A 20299-nucleotide genomic window follows, 5' to 3' on the forward strand; every position below is an offset into this window, starting at 1 on the left:
TCCAAGCGTGGTCACACCCAGTGGGATATTCACACCTTACGGGCAATAGCTTAGAAATTCAGGCCTTTTAGTTAAGTCATTGATGAAATGAAAAAGACTGTGGCTATCATACTGTCACTATCCGCTACGGGGTGTTTGTTAGCTGTGTTCTAACAGCAAGAAAGTCAAATACTAAGTGTATTAGACTTGTTTTACCTTTGGCTAAGCAGAGGGCGGCAATGTTCTGGATGGGTAAAAAAATCCGAAAGAACGTCCATTTGGTATATTTTCAAGATTACTACACTCTGTATACAGCAAAGAATAAACCTGGAGATATTTGGGAGGACGTTTGTGTTAATAGCTCCTCTCACTGCAGGCCAACATTGATGTAGCAGGCGATTCTGGCTAGTGATTGCACGCGTGAGAAGTGCTTTAACAATTTGTGGACTTTTGTGTATACCCTACTCCAGAATTTTTCACATTTTATTTATATTATTTCTTAAGAGAAACCAACACCACCAGGCAGCAGCTTCCTTCTGGTGATTGTGACTCACACATCCTATTCAGTGTGTGTATTAATGCCCCCCTGCACCTTCTCCTGTGTCCTTTTGTTTGGATTACTACTGCGGTAACGTCTTCCTTTATGCAGAGGTGCTGTTGGGGGGGTGGAGCGGGGGGTGCTGAGGGGGCTATAGCCCCTTGTCTTTTGATTGTAGTCCCGGAATAAAAACTCAGGGACTACAACCAAAAGGGTAGCTAGCCCCAAGTCCCAACAGTGCCCACATTAGCTTAGCCCCGGTCTTTTCCAGACGTAGCAACATCTCTACCTTTATGTTTAATTGTAACATTATTTAAGAATAATATTTAAAGTGCTAAAGAAATAAAAGAACGATCAAACTAAAGAGGTAAAGTCATTCTCCAAAGCACTAGCCAGATTTTCACTAAGCAAGCACCTGACCACATCACGCTTGCTGGCTGTTGTGACCTATTCACAGGCCTCTGAAGGACAGTATTCTGGGGAGCTGACCCCAAGAACACAGATTGTACCAGAAGCGAGAGATTGATCTCAGAATGGGCCCATATTGACAAGCCTTCCAGAGAACTCAGAGTTTCCCCTCCTTGCAAGGAAGAGGCTGGTGCTGGTCTATTACACTCCAATGTCTGACCTTAGGGCTTACTAGAGCTAAGGCAATATATGACCCTCTGTGGGACATGCAACATCAGACTGCAGCCCAGGAAGTGTGTGATATGCCTGGTTGGCTCTTTTAAACAGACCCCATGGGCCCCTGCATTCTGGGGTCAGCAAGAGTCAGGTGGTTAACAAGAGCCACAAGTCCAGCCGCCTACTACAACTGACACACAAGGTACCCATCCATGGACACTCCAGAGCGGGGCAGATAGTGGTTATGGTGTCTCCCACTTTTACTGGCTCTGCATGGGAGCAAATGTGCAAAGTTTAGGGATCAGTCAGATTCTAACTCATCGGGTACCACTTCTAGTGGTGGGATGGCACGGTGAATGGTAAGAATGGACATGCTTGGATCTCCGTACCCGCCCATTACTTCATGGAAGCAGGACATACCTGCAATGATATACGACGCAACAAGATAGATACCCTGAAGCAGAATATCATGAAGGCATCCCTGGTGGCAGCCCGAGCCCTGTTGGAGATTTGTACCAGCATTGGGTTAAACATGTATGCCATTTCGGATGGGGTTCCAGCCTCATTTCTGCTTACATGACAGCTGCGTGAGATGATTGTGGGGGAATGCATACATCAATCACAAACCAATGGCCGTTTTGAGAATTTCAGTATCACTGTAAAGAGCATGATAGAGCCAATGAGGAGGAAGCAGGATACCCTCCTGCCATATTTGTACTTTGATTACCAGTATGTGCCATAGAAAGTAGTGCGGTTTAGCTTGCTGGAACGTCTCTTTGGCCACTCTCCTTTTAGCAATCTAAGGATTGTATTGGTGCTTAATGTGGGATGACCATAGATCATTTGCAAATACATAAATAGACATGAAAAGACATCTTTATGTCCAGGTGTTCCATGTAATTCTTAGGAAAACAAAATGTCTCACTTCAAACAAATGACTCAGTGGGCTGCCGTATCTAGTTTGTTTAATCAAATCTGGATCCTGCCCCCAGAGGCGTAGAGAGGGTAGGGCCTGAGTGGGCAATTCCACCCAAAATCTAAAAATGTTCACTCAGCAGAGCTGTGTTGGCATTCACAGATGTTAATGTCACTGCGGTGTGCCCAACTGCATTAGGCCCCACTTGTTAGACAAACCTAACTACGCCTACGCTGCCAAAAGAAGCTAGTGGCCAAGTTGGTCCTCCATCTGTGAATTGTCCTGTGATCATTTTGACCACTGCAGGATATTTGTGACCATGCACATAAGCAGAGGCATTTGGCCTCTTCATTCAGGCCTAGAAAATTGATGCACGCTACCTGGCCTTTTGAACAATTCTAGGGCAATCCACATGATCAGCAACTTGAAATTGGGAATAGAAGAATGATTACCCACTTCTGGTTGGCCCTGTCTTTTATCTATTATTTTTAACTTCTTTACCTTGTCCCGATAAAGGCTTGGCCATTTCTTCTGTGGCCCTTGCTCAGCCAAAACTTACTACCAACATCCACAGTGGATTTGACAGCATTAAGATACATTCAAAATGTTCTCCACAACAATATTGCTCCTTTTTTGATTTTTTGCATCTTTCTTTCATTATTTATGTTTTTGCTATTGTTTCATGTATTACATACGAAACGTGTTGATTTTGTATAATCATTGTGCCATGTCCTGCTTTCAGGGATAATTATATGTTTTACAATGTAACTTTGCACATATTATTTCATGTTGTTCTTTGTCTAGGTTTGGCGTAAATTGCACTCATAATTTGTATGACAGCATGATGCAGTTCATTGTGTGTGCTTTGTTTGAGACTGAACATTTCTCTGACAATGCCTAATGCACTGTAACAGATGTAGTCCTCTCAGTGGAGATGTGCCCATTTGAATAAATACCCAATAAAAATAGGCGTTGCACAGAATGTAGGCTGGAGGAGGATGCTGTGTAGGACTTGACTGTTTGGAGAATTTCTATGAAAACCTAAGTACAAAGGAACCATACAGACCCACATCAAATGTCAACCATATATTTATGGAGTTCATTGCTTTATGAGAGTATTCTATGTCCTACCAAAGCCTATTTCAGGATGTGTGAGGTTGGCCTTAGTTGCGGCTAGACACTGGTGCAGTTTGTGTACTTTGTAAGGAAGCCCCAGAAACACCTTTCTTGGGTGGATCACTTTCAGGATTCAAAATCAGCACAGGTCTGTGTAAGGAAAAATGATAGGACCCCGCATAAAATGGACACAAATCGGGGCACAGATGAAATGTTGTGTAGTGGACTGGTACTCGGATTCTTTTAACTACCTGGTCGAGAAACTCACCACCTCTAAGGCAATCACACCACTGGAAGCAGCCACACCAGAGAGGGAAAAACATGAAACAGGCCTTTTCCTGCTACTCACCCTCTCTCTGTAACAAGTTCCCAATGGATTTATGACTGCCGCTATATAAATCCATTGATAATCCTAAAACAACAACAATTTAATATTTTCATTGTAATGCTCTGTACCTTCCCACAAGTTGAACATGTGATATTGACAGTGAAGGAACTAGAAATATTAATGGGCCTCATTACAAGGTTGGCGGTATTCCAACTGTAAATCCACCAAAATACCACCAAATGGTTTTACTGTTACCACCAGTTGGTCCCACGGATTTACAAGTGGTGGTAAACAATGTAAGTCAACATTTTCTGGAGTCAATAGGACTGCGTGGGGATTTTGGCGAAATAACCACCAGCAGTAGTTTTGCCGATTTTGTCAAATTTGTGGTGTTAGGCTGGTGGATTGCCCGCCAGCTTTTTGCTGGAGGAAAATCCTGTACCTCACCACAAAATCTGTAGGACGGCGGTGTGGTAATGCAGCAGTAAAGGAATTACCACCACATTACTGCCATTTATTACTGCACCGCCGTACCTTTGGTACAACGTCCTTTCATCGCGGCATGTTTTTGCGACAGATTTGTAACAAAAAAAACTCACTGAATTTTTAAGGGGGTAGTAAAATACATATATGGGGTGTGGGTGTTCGAGAATATCCCACAAAATAAAGGGGATGGGATGGGGGGTTAGGCAAGGGTTGGGAGGGGGAACCCCCCCAAAAGTAATACAAAAAGAAATAAAAATGAAAATTCAATACTTTTTTTGTCAAAAAATCTGCAGTAAAAAACCCTGTGAAAAAACATCCTGCAATGAAATGACATGGAACCATACTTTTCATAAGGCCCAATGCCTTTTTTATATGTTGATGTATCATGATAAAATGTGTGTATCAATGTTAGAGAAACAGTTAGGGACTGTGAGATCGGATAGATTTTAGGAACTCATTGTGGGCACACACAGACTCTGTGCCAGGAGTTGCAACATAGAGAACTTGTTTAACTGTGCTTTGCATAGTTTGGGCAGACAAAACAAGGCCTTGCAAACTACTGAAAAAGTGGTAGGCATAGAAAAAGTGTGTTGTGCAACAGAATGATGAAAAAGCAGAGAAAGAAAGGAAAAGACAAATGGTAATTGATCAATGTTTGTATCTCGGGGTTTGCTCTGTAATTATCAAGCAATATGCAGCCAGTTCACACTAAAATGTGCAATATGTAAACGTTTCTTATAGCTTTTCATTGCCCATCGCTTGAAAATTTGACTGGATTTTTACTACTAAGAGGGTGAATGCGCTCCGCCTTAGTCTCTTATGAAATTGGGCCAAGGCTTCCATGTCGCTCAATTCACATTTTCATGTAAAGTACCAGGAACATTTATGGCTATTCAGTCACAATTAATGTTTTAACACTTTATGGAAATTGTTGACTGCTCACATTTGAAGTCTTGACCGTTGTGCAAATTTCGTATACTGTGAAAAGTCATGATCCTATGTAATCAAAAGGCGTGTCTTCCTTTAGGGCATAACTGGGATCCGATTTGCTGGAGGAGAGAAATGCTACATCAAGGCACAAGCGAAAGCCCACATTCCAGATGTTGGTAGCATAACAAAAGAAACTATCTCCTTTGATTTGGTAAGTATTGATCGGCAATAAGGTTATTTAGTACATGATCAAGGGATGAACGACACAATCTGTTGATTGACACATCAGGCATGTTGTGCACAGAATAGAAAACTGAGGGTTTGTGTAACATACATGAAATACAACTAAAAAAGAGCAGAAAGGGTCAAAGCTTACCTGTGTCATAATGCTTTCAGCGAAACATGTATCAGAAAGAATGAAGTTGCTGTATATAATAAAGACTAATATGACATCCATGAGTTATGTGCGTATCCACCTCCGCCCCCCATGTGTGCTTTCAAGGTTGGGATACTATCTCTTCACAAAGTGCTGTGGGGGGTGCGGGATCGTGTGTTGCTCAGATGATAATGGGCAGTTTGACTTTTCTATCGCATAAAGACTAATACCTAGGCAACATCCTTCGTCTTTTCCAGGATGCAACAGGATCATATAGGACTGGTGCTTGATAAAACACCTTACTGTACAAAGTCCTGAACATTTCTCTGACAAGCTCAAATGAACTAGAGAACTAGGCTTCCCGAACTGAATGCTATCAACTCCTATTCCATACAAACTTTGGGCAACTTGTATGTTGGACAACCTGTATGTTTTCTTTTTTTATTTGGTGTCTATTTTTTCTTGCCATCTGGTCTTCATTCACTATGGGGACTGGACTGATAGTTCACCCGGAGGTTGCGCAGAGGTTGGAGTGAACTGAAACTAATGGCAACTGAGCTCCAATGCTTTTATTTCTCAATGTTAATCACATTAGGCATCTGTTCTGTTCTTCTTAAAAGTCCTGGTAGAACTTTAATGGTCAAAACAAAGAACTCATTTATTCAGACCCCATTGAAGTTTTCACCCTTTCAATATTGTAATGGCTCAAAGGTATTTATCAATTAATGATTGGTATTTATGTGTACTGCACACATAGGCAGAACTACTCATGGACCACGGTGGGGGCATTGACGGATTCTCCAACAGCTTTTCAAACATACTGTACTGAGAAAGAGGGGAACGTTGAAAAGATTCTACTACATTAAACAGTCTGAGTTTTCCACTACCTTGCCATCATCTGTTTTGAGTGTTGATTATGCAGATACAAACAACACAGAAAAAGGATTATGTGACAACAAAGGTGTGCACTAGCAAGGTTATCTTTTTCAATTTGTTTGTTGGCAAAGACTTCGGCACACCCGTTATCAAATTGCGGGTGCTAATGGAGGTGCAGAAAAGGCATGGGGGCTCATTACGAGTTCCCCAGTATCCCGCCAGTAACTGCTGTCTCTGCCGCCTGATATATTATGGGTGGCGGAGATGCCGGTAAATCCCCATACTCTTGGAGTCACGTAGGACTCCATGGGGTGGGGATTCCACAATCACAGGCGCTGGTGATACAGTTGCCGGTGATTGTGGCAATTGTCTGCTGGTAGGGGCCTGATCTACCGGCAGGTCAGGCCTGCTGGTAGATCACAGCCCCTACCGGCAGATGTGTATTTTGCTAGTCCGTGAAGGTGCTGGTATACGTTATTACCGGCACCTTATTTCCGCACCGGAAACTTGTGATGAGCTCCATAAAGTCAATGAGGCAGAGGCAGGGTCGCGCAGCTGTCAGGCTGCTCCGAACGAGGGCAATGTATCAGCGAGTAATGATCACTTTCGGACCCAGACTGCTAATGCTGAACAATCATAATGTAAGCATATGATTTGCCACAACCATAGGCTCTGTCTCACCCTCATGGTTAAAGGGAACTACAGGACCCTACTTTCCTGCTGTCATCAAGTAGCCACTGCTGAGCTCCAGGGATCCTGTTGCTGAGGGATCTAGTGGAGGATGTGTCCAGAAGAAAGCATCCGAAAAGAGCTTCCCTGGTATCCTTGGCTGATTCCCCATCTACACAATATTCTAAAGAATTCAGAATCAAAATTGTTCACTCATCGGAAATGGCGAGATATTTAGGAAGTTAGAACACTAGAGAATGAGATCTTGCAAAACACAAGGAAAGATTTTATGAATATTGAACCACACAAGGGAGTCAGAATCGTATTTAGAATCGAATGTCAATCTCTCAGCAACAAAATCATGATCAGGACCACCTAATAGAACAAAAAGTAGAGATATTAAAAATATCGAGTAAAGACTACAGGGCTACTGAATGAAAAACATGAAATAAAGAGAAGAGGAACAAGCCAAGGTTCTAGGTGCCAAGAAGAGCAGGAGGTGGCACCAGAGGTGGCCTCAGTCCATCTCTAAAAGGGTGGGTCACAGAGTGGCGCGTCAACAAGAACAATCACCCAATATTCCTCCGCCTGGCACTGCAATGTGAACCTATAGAACAAGCATTCTGGTCTGCAGCGCTGAACAATGCAGGCCGCGGTATGAACCTGCCGCAGCATGCGTCCAATAGGACTCACTGCCGAACTTGACATTTCCGGATAGTAGAACATATTCTTAGTTCTGTCCACAGCAGCTGAAAGAAGGGATACAGCAGAACCATAGTGGAGGGATGCACCGCCCGCATTGACAGCACGGAACTGCATCAGGGCACCGTGCAAATGTAACTACAGATACGGGGGCTGCATTCCCAAATCCAGAACACTATGGGGAGACTGGCAGTAGACTTTAGAATAAGGCAACAGAGAGAAGTAACTGGAAAGGGTAAAAGGGCTTATGGAAATGGCATGTACAGTGTACACACACAAACGTAGAGATGGCATTGCGTGCATTATCCCCAGTGGCCAAGAATTCTGCACAAAAACAGGTGCCATTGACGTTTATGGGATGCACAGAATGTGCTGCCTCCTAAACCCAAATTAGGCCGCACAGTAAGATATGGAGCTCAAATAAACCCACTCCTTTAGGACATAGATATAGGTCACTCTAGGGTTTAAAATAGACACACAGATGAACCACACGGTGTGAAACAGACCAGGACATGATTTGATACAGTCCACTCTGCTAAGCAGGTGCTGCTGGATGCCTTTTGGGCTCAGTTGAGCTTTGGAGCAAGAGAAGATGAGAAGCAGGTACCATCCGCATTCAGCTCACTAGAGTATTCTGCTCTATCACTGTTCTGCCTGTAACTCACCATGCCCAGATAATCACACAGCTGGCATAGAGCCTGGCAGTAGAAAAGTAAGCCCTAGCCCTTCCTTGGTAGATGTCTCCCGTAGGTATGATCCTTCGTTAACAGCGCCAGTAAATAAGGATAGCGCAGCAGCTAACGGGCCAGTGAGCAACTGAGAGCTAAAAGCAGGCATGCGGCCAGACTCTCTGGTGTGGAGGCCAGGAGTAGAAGAAAGCAACTGGCAGAGACCAATTCGGTTATTGTGGTGCCCTGGGGCATCCTCTTTTCCCACAAGGGCCAATTGAGCCCGAACTAAACAGACCACATCTGTGGCTGTTGCGCCTGTGAATCACTGTGAGTGGAAGGATTCCATTGCAACATCTGCCGTGTGGGTCTGTGGTGTGCGTGAACTTTTGCCCAGCTGTAACATTGCCAAATGGTATCAGGAGAGGTGCTCAAGGACCCACAAAACAAAGCAATCACTCCAGGGACAAGGACACCTAAAGGGCCTAAAGGTAGAAGGGGAAAGTGGAGGGAAACCCTGGTACCAGAAGCAGGTTTACAAAACACCTGTTTCGATGGAAAGGTTGTGGAGAGAGGCGTGGCAAAGTCATTTTGGGAATGCTAAGGCATCTGTCCCTGGAGACCAAAATTCGCCCACCCCCCGTCATGCAATGCTTGCCACACATGCAGTATATTGGTGGTCCCCCGCAGCCTTCACCCCAACCCTAGCCCGCAGCCACCTTGCACCTGACATAGCAGACAGCAACCTCTGCCATGGCCCAAAAGCATGCGTTGCAGTATGCAGTTAAGGGGCGGAGAAATATCTGCCATGAGAAGGCATGCACGCGAGCCCCTACTCACACGACTCTGCAAGCCCCGCACTGTGTCCTTTAGAAACCAAGCACTATCACTAACTGATGGCAAGCAAATGGACTGGGTGTGTGGAGCACACCGTCAAGATTCTTGGCTGTGGTAGAGGGGGCCTCCCATTCACTCTGCCGGTCAGGCATACGTGCATAGCGGTAAGCGCCACAGCAATACAGATCAGTGCCACCCTACTGCTATCAAGTGGCCGTCCAAAATGGGAGACTGCCATGGTGCCACGGAGCCGTGGGCCACTTAAAAGTACTTGAATCTTCACTCGCCTCAGCACGCATGGGGAAGGTGGGACAAACAACACCAACCCACCGCCCACACTAAATAACAGCTGGACCCAGGTCACTCACTTAAACCATTAGTCCTTCAATCCTGGAGAGAGGAGGGTTATAAACGGCAGACTGGTCCGACCAGAAGTGTGGGAATTAGGAGCTGGATGGTGAACTCACAGAGAGGTGAGAGGCGAGAGAGATGGAGAACAGAGGAGCGCTGTGAAGGTGAGATACAGGAGGAACATCAAGGGAGAGAGAGTTAAGAGAAGAGGAACAACCAAAGGGAGAAAGAGGAGTGGATGGAAAGGTTGGCATGGACAGATAGAGTAGAGGTGGAGGGAGTACAATGAAACGAGGAAGGAGAGCTTCAAGGAGAGGTGGGAGGAAGGTGGTAGAGTATTGAGGAGTATCTAAGTGCTCTGGAGCTCTTGGAGCAGGACGCAACCAAACGGTCAGAGACAAGTGGTAAAAGTCAAGCTCTGAGAGTAGAAGGGCTACTACCTGGAGGGGAAACCTAAAAGGGACCCACTGTTGCTGAAGAGTCTGACAAGTGACCCCCCCTCAGGCAAACTAAGGGTGCCAGGTTGGCAGTGCCCAGTAGCAGAAAGTCCAGGAGGGCCCACAGAAAATCCAACTGAATCCCGCACCAGCCAGCAAATTCCTTGACCAAGAAAGAAGGGGTCTGGAGCACTGTAAAATCCTAGAGACTGTGGATGACGGCTTAATCTACACAGGGTGACGACCCTGACCCAGGAAAGAAAGGTACAGGCAAAGGACTGCGGTCCTCGGGGAAGTAGAAAGCTAAGTAAAAGCCCCATCACTGGTCACTTTGCCCAAAACAACCACTATTTGTTCAGCAGTGTCTCACTTAGTCCTCCCATGAGGAATCCCACGCTAGTTGTTAACCTTCCTCTTGACCACTGTCAGAAGAAGCATAAAGTAACTGGGGGATCTCAGACTGGACTTGAGTCCTCTGTTGTGCCCTCAGCCTCTGCCCTCTGCTCCTCAGCATGACAAAGTGCCACAAATCCACCACTGCAGGAAAAACAAACCCGCCAGAGTGCGGCAGCTCCAATCTGATAGGATCTATGCGATTACTGCGCCTCGTTTACTGTGATCCCCGAAAATGTCAACTTTTTATTTCTACCCCGTTACCCCGATATGTGAGGGGAAACCCCCTGCAGCTCCCCTTCATCCATTACATACGATACCCACCCCCCAACATACATGGGGTGAAAAGGGGTTCGAAATAAAAAAAAGACGTATTTTTCAGGGGGGCGCAGTAAACGCTGCGCAGTAAGTATATAATCCTATCTGATAAAGACCAGATGGCATAAAAATAAAGGGCTGCCTCTAGCTAGGAAATTCACGATCTGCAGAAAGAGAAGCGTTAAAAGACCTCCAAGTCAAACACAAAAAAGAAAATGAGCCTGGGAAGAGGCATTTATGGCAGGAGACCTACACGAAGAAGAATGTAAGCCGAAGGGGTCCCCCAGGCATATCAGCTTGACAGGAGAAGAAGGTCTGCAAAGGTCGCTCAAGGGAAAGACATCAAGAAAACTGTGCCTGATACGAAAAGAGGGGCTGGCACAACATGAACAATAGAATCTCAGACCTATCAGAGTCTAGAGTATAGACACACACTAGATATTGTGTTAGCCACATTGAAGCAACAGACACACAATGGTTAAACAAAGCAGATGAAGAGCATTAGCATAAAAATATCCCACACGCTTGGGGTAGATATGGGTGCCAGACTATCTGAGTGAGGGAATGAAATGTGAACCAGAACAAACAAACTTAATGTAAATAATCTTTACCAACAAAACAGAATCGGCAAAGACATTCGTTTTGTGTATTGTACAACTGGAATGTTGTCTGTTTTGTCAGTATTGCCTTTATGTGCCCAGGCACACCGACCATGTTTCAGGTACTGACATCGTACACCCATGTTTTCTCATCGGTTGCTAGCTATTGCCATCCGGGCCCGGGTACAATTTGATATGTATTGCCATAATATACTCTGGCATTCAAATATATGGCATGTAATGCTTTCACACACGAGTAATTGCCACCATGTATGCAGCTTTTTACTGCATCTGCCAGTTGGCTAGGACCTCCCACAAACTGCAGGTTTTACCCATTTTACGCCCAGAGACTTATAGTATGTGCCTCATTTTGCCATCAAATGTCCAGGACCACCCCTCCAACCCCAAACCCCCATCATTTGCTAGTGATTGCCATCATATGCTTAGTTACACCCATTGTTTGCCATACAATTTCATTGTATGACTAGGTTCTCACATGTTATGTCAAGTATTCCTAGCAAATACCAGTTATCACCATCCAAGGGTAGATACATCATATGCCAGTTATTGGTACAGTTTGAGAGGTCGTTTTTCGTGTGCCCCAGCACTTACACCATTTACGAAATGTTTCATCATGTGGCGAGGTAAATTATTTGCAAATGATTCCTATATTGTGCCAATTGCTGCCATTTGCCAGTTATTGCCCTACTTTGCCCAGTTAATACACTAAAAGCCGGGTAGTTAAAGGCAATGCCCAGTTACTCAAGCCCTTGTAAGATATTGCCATCAAAGGTCCAGGTACTTGCACCATTTGCCAGGCATTAACGCCATACTCCCAGGTACCCCACGCCATTCACCAGTATGCCCCAGGTACTACCGTCATTTGTCTTTTGGTGCCATAAGATAGCATACTCATATTCGTTTGGCAGGTATTGACATCATCAACCAAATATTCCTAAAAAATGCCAAGGTACACCAAGTAGTGCCATTTTATGCCCATCAACTCGTACTATTTGCCAGGTTTGGCCATGGTATGGTCAGGTACCTATGCCATGTCTCAGGTTTTGACATCATATCCTCAGGCACGTCCATCATTTGTCAATGATTGCCATCATATTACAAATATCGTCCTCATATACACCGGTAGTCAACACCATTGCCAGAGTTCATCATCAAAATCTTTGCAAGATATTGCTATCTTAAGCCCAGTGGCATGTATATCTGCCCTGCCCACTTGCCTGGCCCTGTTGCCAAAGGCATGGAGGCAGGTGGCTATGCACAGGATAGCAGGGAGACAGTGTACATCTCACGCATCGCTCGCAGAAGACATGTAGGAAGCAGAGGGTGTGGCATGCACACCACATTCCTCTTTGGGTGTAACAGGAGAGACGGTGTATGCAGTCACACCCGGAAATTAGCATAATTGCCAATTATTGCCATCATATGTGCAGGTACTCACATCATTCGACTGTTAGGGAATTCCTGCCAAATGCCAGGTTTTGCCACTGGTTTACCAGGCACCTAAACTATATGCCAGAATTGGCCTTCACTTGCCCAGGACCAGGAACCTTCTAGCATTTGCTAGGAGTTGCCATAAGTGGCAGGTATTACCATTGTATGAACGATGTACTCTCATTGTTTGCCAGGCAATGCCATCACATGCTCAGATAATCACATTGTATGCCAAGTATTGCTAGCATTTACCAAGTGCTGCCATGGAAATGCCTGTCAATCACCTTATCTGGCAGATATTGCCTCCATTTACCAGTAATTACCAGATTCCTTGCTACATGCTCCATTTGTCAGGCAGCTCACACTATATTAGGTATTCCCATAATATTCCAGGACTCGCGCTACTTCCCCATGCATTTATCAGGTACTGTCATCAAATGCCACTACTCCCCAGGCACCTAACATCATTTTTCCAGGTGTTGCAATATGCTTAGGTATTCCCATTAAATATTGTGTTACTCACACCATTTGACGTGTTTTCCCATGATATACCTAGGTACCCAAGACCATGTGCCAGGTTTTGCCATCATATTCCATGCTTTGCCATTATATGCACAGATACTCCCATAATTTGCCAGAAAATGCGATCTTATGGCCAGGCCTTTGCACCATTGCTAGGTATTGCACTGAAAGCGAAGATCCTCAGGCCATTGCCAGGTATCGCCATAAAACAATCCATGTACTAGCCCGACTGCCACGTATTGCCATTAAATGGCCAACTACTGGCGGTATTTTCCAGAGCCTGAAATCCTATGGTCAGATACTAACTGGCAGTACAGGAGCAAGGCATGCCTGGGAAAAGTAAATGATTGCCTGGCAATCAAGGTCCCTGACCACAGACCGACGAAGAAATAACATGTTCACTGTGCTGACAGGTACATTTACTTTATTTATTTATTAAGTATAAAGGAGAGCATGAATGAGTGTAAGTTTGTGTATATGTGTGTTGTGTAAAAGGGTTGGTGTGTGTGCTTTTATCAATAACATGTGGACCAGGAGATCGCAATCACGTGCTTTACAGTGCTGGTATATATTATGAGTGCCATAGTGAAAGGATTTCATAGTTAGACATGTGGTATATATTTGTGCATATGTAGCATGAAGCAGTGTTTTACGTGACCATGCTGACAGATATTGTAAGCCGAGGCATCATGAACATGTGCTTTACAGTAGCAGTGCTGTCATATCTTGTGGGCATCATCAGGGACATGTTTTACAGTGGCACTGAAGGACTATATTGTGGGTGCAGGTATCCAGAACATTTTGTGCAATGTTCTAGTCTATTCGTGGTGAGCTGGAATCCATCCATTGGATTATTTTCCTGCGTTACCCTGCAGAACCGATTGTAAATTGGAGTGATTTTGACACAGTTTTCTCAGAAATTGTGCTGTAAAATACACAATTTCAACACATTGTTTAAAACATGTTCCTGGGTGGGAAGCACGCCTAAACCTCCCTTCATTGGTTCAGACTCCTTCACAACGTTCAGATGCTCGGGGGAATTCAGGAGAATATGAATGCTAACGGAAAAAAACATGGCTCCCACTGATCTTGAATCTGTTAGAAAGAAGGTGTCCACTCACAAGCCCCCCATAACCCCATCAGCAAAAGCTTCCACCATCACTACAGCCTTCCTCAGCCTCTTTGACATGTACAGCCTGTTTGAGGAGATGGAGGGGGCAGAGGGAGACAATGGCTGAAGGAGCATGGCTGCCATGTTAATGTTAAAGGTATTTGTATCATGCACCGTCACCAGCGGAGTGGTCCGCAGGTGCTCTGGCGGATCTGAAAAGGAGGGTGCGAAAAGAGGGGGGAGTGGTGGGGTTAGTAGGGTGTAGTGGGAATAGGAAAGTGAGAGACAAGATGTCCTGTTGGCGGCTTCAGTTCGGTTTGCACCCTTCGCTGTGCTTAGGTGCTGTTGTGCCGGGGTATATGTTTTTAGTCTGTTGTTGCAGTGTGGTGAAATGCACACAGGTTGCTGTGCAGAGATGTGGCTGTATGAGTTTCTGTATAGGAAGTGTATGCGGAACATTGAGGTTTTAGAGTTGGGTTAGCAGGTTTTCCTTACCTATTTGTCTTTGCGTTTCTGTGCTCAGCATCTATGAATGTTTTGTTTGTTTGGTATTGTAGTTTGTCCACATAGTTGGCAGGCATGTTTAGGAGTGGCAGTTTTCCTCTGTGTTACTCTAGTGGTATGTCTACCTGGCTGATGCAGGCGTGTTTCCCACCCTGGTTTGGCAATGTTTGGGTTAGGGGTTTCTAGTCATTGCCTGCCTGTCCCTTGGGGCGGGGGGTCCTTACCTACCTGAGTTTCTTCTGTGGGCTAGCTGTATCTGGACATGTGTTGTCTGGGTGTTCTCCCCCCGCCCTCCCATTACGGGAGATAAAGTCAATGTCACGGGTTAATCCTTAGGATTCTTGTTTCCGTTGGGTGCATATTTCCTAGTTGTTTCCTTCTAGTTCTGGCGCAAAGAGCCAGTATTTGAGTAGTTTCCTGAATTCCAAATGATCCCTTGTCTTGCGTATGTTTTTTGGTAGTTAATTCATTGATATTGCTGTTAGGTGAGAGAATGATGATCCTCTGAATTTTCTTTTATTGCATGGTTTTAGTTCGAAGCAAATTCGTTGCTTGATCTGAGTGATTTTGTCGGATGGTTATTTTCTCCTTTCGGAACTCTGCTGCCTGGCCACGCCCTGTTGGCGTAGAGTGCAGAGAAGCTGGAAGGTGGGCATTGTAGGGAGAATGCCTCTCTCCCACCTTCTACAACATCTTTGCTCGCCCACTCTTTCTCATCCTCGACACCATGGGTATCTCCTACACAAACTACGCGGACGATACCCAGATCCTCCTCACCCCCACTGGCAACTATGACACAGACTCTGCTATGCTTACCGACATCTACAACACCATCCAGGCCTGGATGGCAGCAAACGGACTATGCCTCAACTCTGACAAGACGGAACTCCTCCTGGTAGGTTCCTCTGACACACAAAAAAACCTCGACTCACAGCTTAGCCATTTCACTATCGACTCCATTAAAATCCCAGTATCAGACTCAGTCAAAACCCGTGGTGTCTATTTGGACTCCAACCTATCCATGAACAAACAAGTCAGTGCTATCGCCTCCTCGGCAGCGTACCATGCCAAACTAATTAACGCAGCTAGGCCATTTCTCTCCAAAGAGAACTGCACCAACATAGCCAGAGCCATCACAGGCTCAAGGTTAGACTACTGCAATGGTCTCTTCCTAGGAACAACCACCAAAAACCTGGATAGACTACAAGTCATCCAGAACAACGCACTCTGCGCAGCTCAAGGCATCTCTAAAAATGATCACATTACTGCCGCCAGGAAAGCATGCCACTGGCTCCCAATAAAAGAGAGGATCTTATTCAAAACCCTGACTCTTACCCACAAGTGCATCCACCTCTCTGCACCTGAATACCTCTCACAAAGGATCCACCCCTCCACCTCCACAAGGCCAACTAGAACACCCTACGCCAACATGTTCCGTGTGCCTATGTCAAGAAGAACTAGAGCAGGTGGCTTTAGCTTCTCCTACCTAGCACCTTCACATTGGAATGCCCTACCTCCTACCCTCCGAGGCGAGGCATCACTCATGACATTTCGCAAAGCCATGAAAACTAGAAGTACTGAAGTATGCCATGATCTCCAGCTGAACCTGTTTTTCACATAAATATACCATGCTTATATGTATATTACATGTATCTTAATGTATATTTGCTCTATATTTGTTCAACGCATAACTGCTGATCCCTGTGTGCCCACCCCCAGTAACTAAGCTCCCTTCAAGTAACAGCACCTCGTTGCCCAACGGTGGCTGTGCGCTATACAATTGTAATAAATAACTTAATGCATAAATGCAGAGACAAGTTCTTTCCCTCTCATGGCTCTTACTGAGGCTTACGAAGAGGGAGGCAGGGGAAGTACAGAGACATGTGTACCTCCCCGCTTTAAGTGCCGAAGAGGAGTGTTGCATCACTGCTCTCCCCTTGCTGTGTATTGCCTTGCATGCTGCATGCAGTGCACCGTACTGTATGCATCTGCACTTTTGTGTAAGTCAACATATAGCGTATTTTCGTTCGTATATAGCTTAAGCCCTTAAAGATCCAAGACAGGGAAGGTCAACGGTGCTCTGGTTTCCACCAAAGAAAAGTAGCCGCCCCAGCAAATAAAGGCATCACAGAAACAGGAGCAAGGAAGCATGTGTAAATCAGCAGTCTATATAAGATTAGAAAAGATGAACTAAAGGGGGAGGAGGAAGGGAACAATAGAAATGATGACCGGTTTTCATTTAGACATTTGTGATGCTCCAAGAAAGTCAAATAAAGCTGGTGGGCAAGGAAAGGAGGGGAGAAAATGAAATAAAGAGGAAGAAAAAATAGATGCTCTGCAAAGCATTACTGTACAAAATAAAAATATATACACAAAGATTCCCTTTTTAAGACAAGACTTGAACAAGTCAATGCAAAACATGACAGAGAGTGACAGTCTCAGAACTTAAAAGCAAATACCAGATGTGTGAGATTCTGTTAAAAAGTAGGTAAATAGTTATTGTATAGTAACTTTTTGTGTTAATACCTTGTTGCATACACAGAAGTCACGATTGTGATTTATCTGAGGTGGGCCCAGGCTTCATCCAGACACAGTACTCAATGGTAGGTTTCTAAAGCAATCTCACTGAGGGGTGGTTACTATGCTTTCTATGAATAATATCAACCTCTTCATATTCCTGCTTTTGGTCTTTAAATCCATCCAAGAGAATAGCCCGGCTAACTCTTTCTCCTGCTAATCACCAGCAACCAGTCTTCAATCCCAAGCCCTCCTCAAGCTAGCTGTCCACGACCGACCCTCGGCTGCCACCTACGCTCACTCCTTCACCCTTCCTTCTCCCCAATAGTGGAATTCCCTTCCCCCTGAAATCAAAATCTTCCCCACAGTAAGGGGGTGTAAAGCCATACTCAAACATCACTTGTTATTACCATTATTGCTGTACACTCTATATAACATAGATGTATCCTATCTTATTGCTGCCCCCTCTTTATGGTCGCTGGCATATTTATGTAGCAACCACTAGAGCTTGTTATGTCATGTAAACACCCAGTAATGTGTCTACCGCTACAGGGAGTATGACCTTCTTTGAAGTCTTTCCTGCCAAAGCACTAACATAAATACAATGAACACCCTGCGGCGCTGCAAACGCCAAACAGGCAGTACGGAGCATGCGCTTCATCTACTTGTGAAAGCCAGAACTGTAGCCTTATCCAATAGCTGCCTCATAACAGCAGTGGAGTTTGGCCATTCAGATGTCCTTTCCCTCCTCCCCGTCTCCTAGCTATTGCTATATACTTTAAAAAAATAAAAATATATATGCAACTTATTTTCTTCTTTTTCCCCTTTCTGAGCAGCGTCTCCTCACATTAGTTGTCATGAAAATAGAAAAGAGACTCAAAATTTTGCTGTTCTCTTTTATGAAAAGACAGTCTTTTTTTGGTTTATAGTGACTTTTTCGAATGTCACATTTTCGAATGCATTTTTCTCGACACAAATATGCCTGGAAAAAAATTTGAGTGATTTTTTAAAAATTTTCTTTATTACCCCCATTCCCCTATTTTTTTTTATTTACACTTTTTTTTTTACTAACTAAACCAAAAAAAAAACATAAAATTTAAAAAAAGCAGATTCGGATTTTTTTTTTTCAACAAAATGGCATTCGAAAATATGCATTCGACAATTTAACTGGATACCGTTTTTTTCATACACTTTTTGCTGTCATTAGTATTCCGCCACGGTCTGAATGTAATGCTGGCCGCAGCGGGGTGCTGCAGGGTTAATGGCTCTGCCCACCATCGTTAAATCAAGCAGCAGGCTGTTACCACCTGGGACTTCCCACCATGACCAGTTTATTGACAAAATACCGACAAATAGTATCAACTCTAGACTTAAATGTCTTTGTCACGTGCACAGAAGATGTTCATTGATTGGAATTACGTTTGTACATCTGTCATACATGTTTTACAGCTTTGGCACACGTGTTGTGGTTATGAACGGTGTACTTTGAAAATGGAGACAAACAACCTGTTCTTCATGTAAAGAAAAGATATCTATTAAAAAGAAAAGCGCCATGCTTATCAAACAAACGCAATGCAGAGATCAAATAATTAAATCAGCAGTGCCCAGGAGAATTATATTGTTTCAATAAATACTTCCCATAATGTAATACATTTATAATTCGGAAAATGAAAAGCCTATTTTGATTCGTGACAATAACCGAAGGGCAAACATAATAACTATTCATGCATTTATCTAAACCTAATGAATCGTGAGCAAAGTCACCCGCAGGCCACATGTACAATTAGAATGCACCGAAGAGGAACCGGTTTGGGATATTCCCAGATTTGAGGTAATACAGTAATGATTCATACAACTCAGAAAGAACATTGACAATGAAATGGCACGCTAGATCAATTTACCATGTTCCCTCCTTGAGGATGTTTTGCTTTTCATACATTTAGGAGTAGGAGGTCCTGATTGATGGCAGGCGAAAGTGCTTCAATGCACGCCAACATGTGTGAAATGCAGGTTGGGAAGATGAAAACAGTCTTCTGCCTGGCTCTGCAGATATTTAGTGGGGTGACCCTGGAGGTGGGGGGTCTCCCCAAACTAGTGGAGGATGGCCCCAGGGGAAGTGTGGGTAGGATCCCAAGGTCACCCTAACTTAATGCTAGTCATCGGGCAGTCAACAGCAACATGCAGCACATAAAGAACACTGGCCCATTAAATAGGCACAGTATGCAGATAAGAGATCACACTACCACAACCATCTATGCAGCGGCCCTGTAATAGGAGCAACTAGTAGCAAACACTTTCCCAACACGTACATGATCATAGCAGAAGGTCGGAACACACAGTCGCTTGTCACTGTCACAGCAAGTACTGGAGCAGACACAGCTCCACTATTGGAACCCGGTAGTCGGTGCATGGATGCCGGAACAGGGTTTGCCTATCCTAGATGGCAGACCAGTCTTTTAGAGCCTTGGTCCGTGCCTGTTGAAGAAACTACACACCTACTTCTCGCACATCTGATACAAAGTGCCCCATCACAAACCACTGTTAACGGCCGAACACACCTGAAGGCTATTCGCCAGAGCCCGGTCCGTGGAGAGGGAAGACCACAGTGTCAAAGAAAGGCCCAGCCCGGGAGATAGGGCTGTGGGTATTTTCAGACAGTGGTTTCAACAGGAGCTTGGAGTGAGAGGCTGTCCAATGAGGATATTGTGAATGGAGCTTAGAGGCAAGAGGGAAGGAATTAAGTTAACCTCAGAAGGAAGCGTTTAAACAGGAGTATCAGAAGGAGGAGATTGGAATTAAATATCCGGAGGAGGAGATTAAGGCACATCAAGAGGAGGGTGGACTCGAGCATTAACGATAATGGGACTAATGAACATCAGGAGGAGGTGATTGGAGTTGAACATCAGTAGGAGATTAAGGAAAATCCGGAAGAAAATGGAGTTTAGCATCAGGAGGAGGTAGTTAAGAAACATCAGTAGGTGGTAATATATGAGCATCAGAAAGTTGTAGTTATTGAACATCATGGGGAGGTTGGAGTTGAGGATCAGGAG

The 20299-nt window shown here is 44.6% G+C and overlaps 1 protein-coding gene across 1 annotated transcript in view; it reads left to right on the forward strand.

Moving 5' to 3' along the window:
• CNMD (chondromodulin) overlaps nt 1-20299 on the forward strand; it is a 106059-nt gene that overhangs the window by 49061 nt on the left and 36699 nt on the right. Inside the window, exon 4 of the mRNA XM_069639878.1 lies at nt 5015-5128. Coding sequence (XP_069495979.1) covers nt 5015-5128 — 114 coding nt within the window. The remainder of the gene's footprint in view (nt 1-5014; nt 5129-20299) is intronic.

Source organism: Ambystoma mexicanum, chromosome 7q (assembly GCF_040938575.1).
Source record: "Ambystoma mexicanum isolate Mex_15411 chromosome 7q, UKY_AmexF1_1, whole genome shotgun sequence".
NCBI lineage: Eukaryota > Metazoa > Chordata > Amphibia > Caudata > Ambystomatidae > Ambystoma > Ambystoma mexicanum.